Consider the following 2,678-nt stretch of genomic DNA (forward strand, 5'->3'; position numbering starts at 1 on the left):
TGTCCAGGGCCACTGTGGGGGTTCCCAGAGGTGCCCAGGGTGCCCCCCCTCACCTCCAGGGTGCCCCTCTTGGTGGGGTTGAGGATGAGGAACTTCTTGAGTAGGTTCTCACAGTCCGTGGACATGTAGAAGGGGATCCGGTACTTCCCCCGCAGGACCCGCTCCCGCAGCTCCTGGGGACCCCAAAACCACCAGGGGAACCCCAAAAACACCTCTCAGCACCCCAGAAACATCAGAGCATCCCAAAAACACCCCTCAGCGCCCCAAAACCACCAGGGGAACTCCAAAACCACCCCTCGGCACCCCAGAAACATCAGAGCACCCCAAAACCAACCCTCAGCACCCCAGAAATACCTGGGGAACACCAAAACCCCTCTCAGCGCTCCAAAACCACCCTCAGCACCCAAAACCATCCCCCAGCACCCTGTTGGCACCATAAAACCACCCCCAGGGACCCCAAAATCACCTGAAAACCGCTGTGAGAGCCCCAAACCATCCAGGGGTGCCCCAAAACCACCCGAAAACCTCTGTGAGAGCCCAGAAACATCCAGGGGCACCCCAAACCCACCTGAAAACCCCTGTGAGAGCCCAAAACTACCTGAAAACCCCTGTGAGAGCCCCAAAACCATCCAGGGGCACCCCAAACCCACCTGAAAACCTCTGTGAGAGCCCTAAAACCCCCTGAAAACTTCTGTGAGAGCCCCAAACCCCCTGAAAATCTCCGTGAGAGCCCCAAATCCACCTGAAAACCTCTGTGAGAGCCCAAAACTACCTGAAAACCCCTGTGAGAGCCCCAAAACCATCCAGGGGCGCCCCAAAACCCCCCAAACCCCAGGCGTGGGACCCCAAAGCCGCCCACCCCAAACCCACCTTGAGGTTCTGGCCGTCGAAGGGCAGGGAGCCGCTGACCAGGGTGTAGAGGATGACCCCCAGGCTCCACACGTCCACCTCGGGCCCGTCGTACTTCTTGCCCTGGAAGAGCTCGGGGGCAGCGTAGGGGGGGGACCCGCAGAACGTGTCCAGCTTGTTCCCGAACGTGAACTCGTTGCTGAACCCGAAGTCGGCGATTTTGATGTTCATGTCGGCGTCCAGCAGCAGGTTCTCGGCCTGGGGAGGGGAGGACGGGGGGACAGACCCCCCCATGGGGCGTCAGGGGGGGCTGGGGGGTTGCTCTGGGCACGGCTCGGGGGTCCCGGGGGGTCCGTGTGTGGGGCTGGGGGGTCCTGGGAGCTCCCGGGGGGTTCAGGAGTATCTGAGTGCTGCCCTGGGGGGGTTCAGGGGTGGATTTGGGGGCCCCAGGAGCATCTGGGTGCTGCCCTGGGGATCTTTACACCCTGCCAGGGGGTTCAGGAGTATCTGAGTGCTGCCCTGGGGGGTCTCGGGGTGAATTTGGGGGTCCCAGGAGTATCTGGGTGCTGCCCTGGGGGTCTAAGAACTGTCCAGGTGTGGATTTGGGGGCCCCAGGAGCATCTGGGTGTTGCCCTGGGGATCTTTACACCCTGCCAGGGGGTTCAGGAGTATCTGGGTGCTGCCCTGGGGGGTCCTGGGGGTGTCCAGGTGTGGATTTGGGGGTCCCAGGGGTGTCCAGGTGTGGATTCGGGGGTCCCAGGGGTATCTGGGTGCTGCCCCGGGGGGTCCTTACACCCTGCCAGGGGGTCCCAGGGGTGTCTGGGTGCTGCTGGGGGGGTCCTGAAGCTGCCAAGGGGCCCAAGGGGCAGGTGGGGGTCCCGGGGAGCACCTTAGGGTGCTGCTGGGGGGGTCCTGGGGGTGCCAAGGGGCCCAAGGTCGGGGGGGCTCCTCACCTTCAGGTCTCTGTGCACGATGAACTTCTGGTGGCAGTACTGCACGGCAGACACTATCTGCAGGACAGGGGGGGTCAGGGGGGCACCCCCAGCCCCCCTGGGGACACCGAGGGGGTCCCCAAACCCCCTTTGGGGGGGTCAAACGGCACCAACCCCCCCCCCCCAGACCTGTCGGAACTTGGCCCGGGCCTCCTTCTCCTTCATGCGCCCGTGGGCCACCAGGTAGTCGAACACCTCACCTGGGGAGGGGGGCACAGAGGGGGGGTGAGGGGCAGCTCAGCCCCCCCCCCCAGAGCCCCCCCAGCCCCCCGTGACCCCCCAGACCCCCCCTCACCCCCGCTGGCGTATTCCATGACCAGGTAAAGGGTCTTCTCCGTCTCGATCACCTCGAAGAGCTTCACTGCAAAGGGGACACAGAGGGGCTGGATGGGGGGGGGGACACCCCCGGGACCCCCCCGAGGGAGGGGGACACCCCCAGGGAGGGGTGGGGGGCCCGGCAGTGCCAGGGTGTGGCTGAGGGGGGTTTGGGGGGGGTCTCACCTATGTTGGGGTGGTTCAGGACCTTCATGATCCGCACTTCCCGGAAGAGCTGCGGGGGACGGGCAGGGGGGACACGTTTGGGGAGGGGTCAGAGGCCACAGCCCTCCCCTTGTGGCCCCCCCAAAATCAGCTGCCCCCCCACCCAAGGACCCCCCCGGCCCCTCACCTTCTGCAGGCTGGAGGAGTTGAGCTGCGTCTTGTCGATGATTTTCACAGCGACCTGGGAAGGGGGACGGGGGGGTCAGGGGGACATCGGGGCTGTCCCCAGGCTGGGGTGGCACTGGGGAGTGGGACAGGGCAGGGGTGGCACTGGGGAGGGGGATCCCAGGACTGTCC

The 2,678-nt window shown here is 65.2% G+C and overlaps 2 protein-coding genes across 2 annotated transcripts; both read right to left on the bottom strand.

The window, feature by feature from the left end:
• Positions 1-53: 53 nt before the first annotated feature.
• On the bottom strand, positions 54-1,143 carry LOC113962221 (serine/threonine-protein kinase MARK2-like; the record flags this gene model as incomplete). The annotated part of the gene is made up of 2 exons (XM_027673008.1): positions 871-1,143; positions 54-173 (listed from the first exon to the last, which is right to left on the bottom strand). Coding segments are annotated over exons 1-2 (393 nt in total), but the record flags the coding sequence as incomplete, so codon positions are not given.
• Positions 1,144-1,739: 596 nt separating this feature from the next.
• Positions 1,740-2,573, bottom strand: LOC113962222 (serine/threonine-protein kinase MARK2-like). The gene is made up of 5 exons (XM_027673009.1): positions 2,509-2,573; positions 2,343-2,391; positions 2,137-2,202; positions 1,971-2,041; positions 1,740-1,859 (listed from the first exon to the last, which is right to left on the bottom strand). The coding sequence occupies exons 2-5, from the start codon at positions 2,368-2,370 to the stop codon at positions 1,740-1,742; spliced, it is 285 nt and encodes a 94-aa protein (XP_027528810.1). The 5' UTR covers positions 2,371-2,391; positions 2,509-2,573.
• Between the last annotated feature and the right edge of the window lie 105 nt (positions 2,574-2,678).

The sequence above is a fragment of the Neopelma chrysocephalum genome, unplaced genomic scaffold (genome assembly GCF_003984885.1).
Source record: "Neopelma chrysocephalum unplaced genomic scaffold, ASM398488v2 Primary Assembly neopelma1_125465, whole genome shotgun sequence".
Lineage (NCBI taxonomy): Eukaryota > Metazoa > Chordata > Aves > Passeriformes > Pipridae > Neopelma > Neopelma chrysocephalum.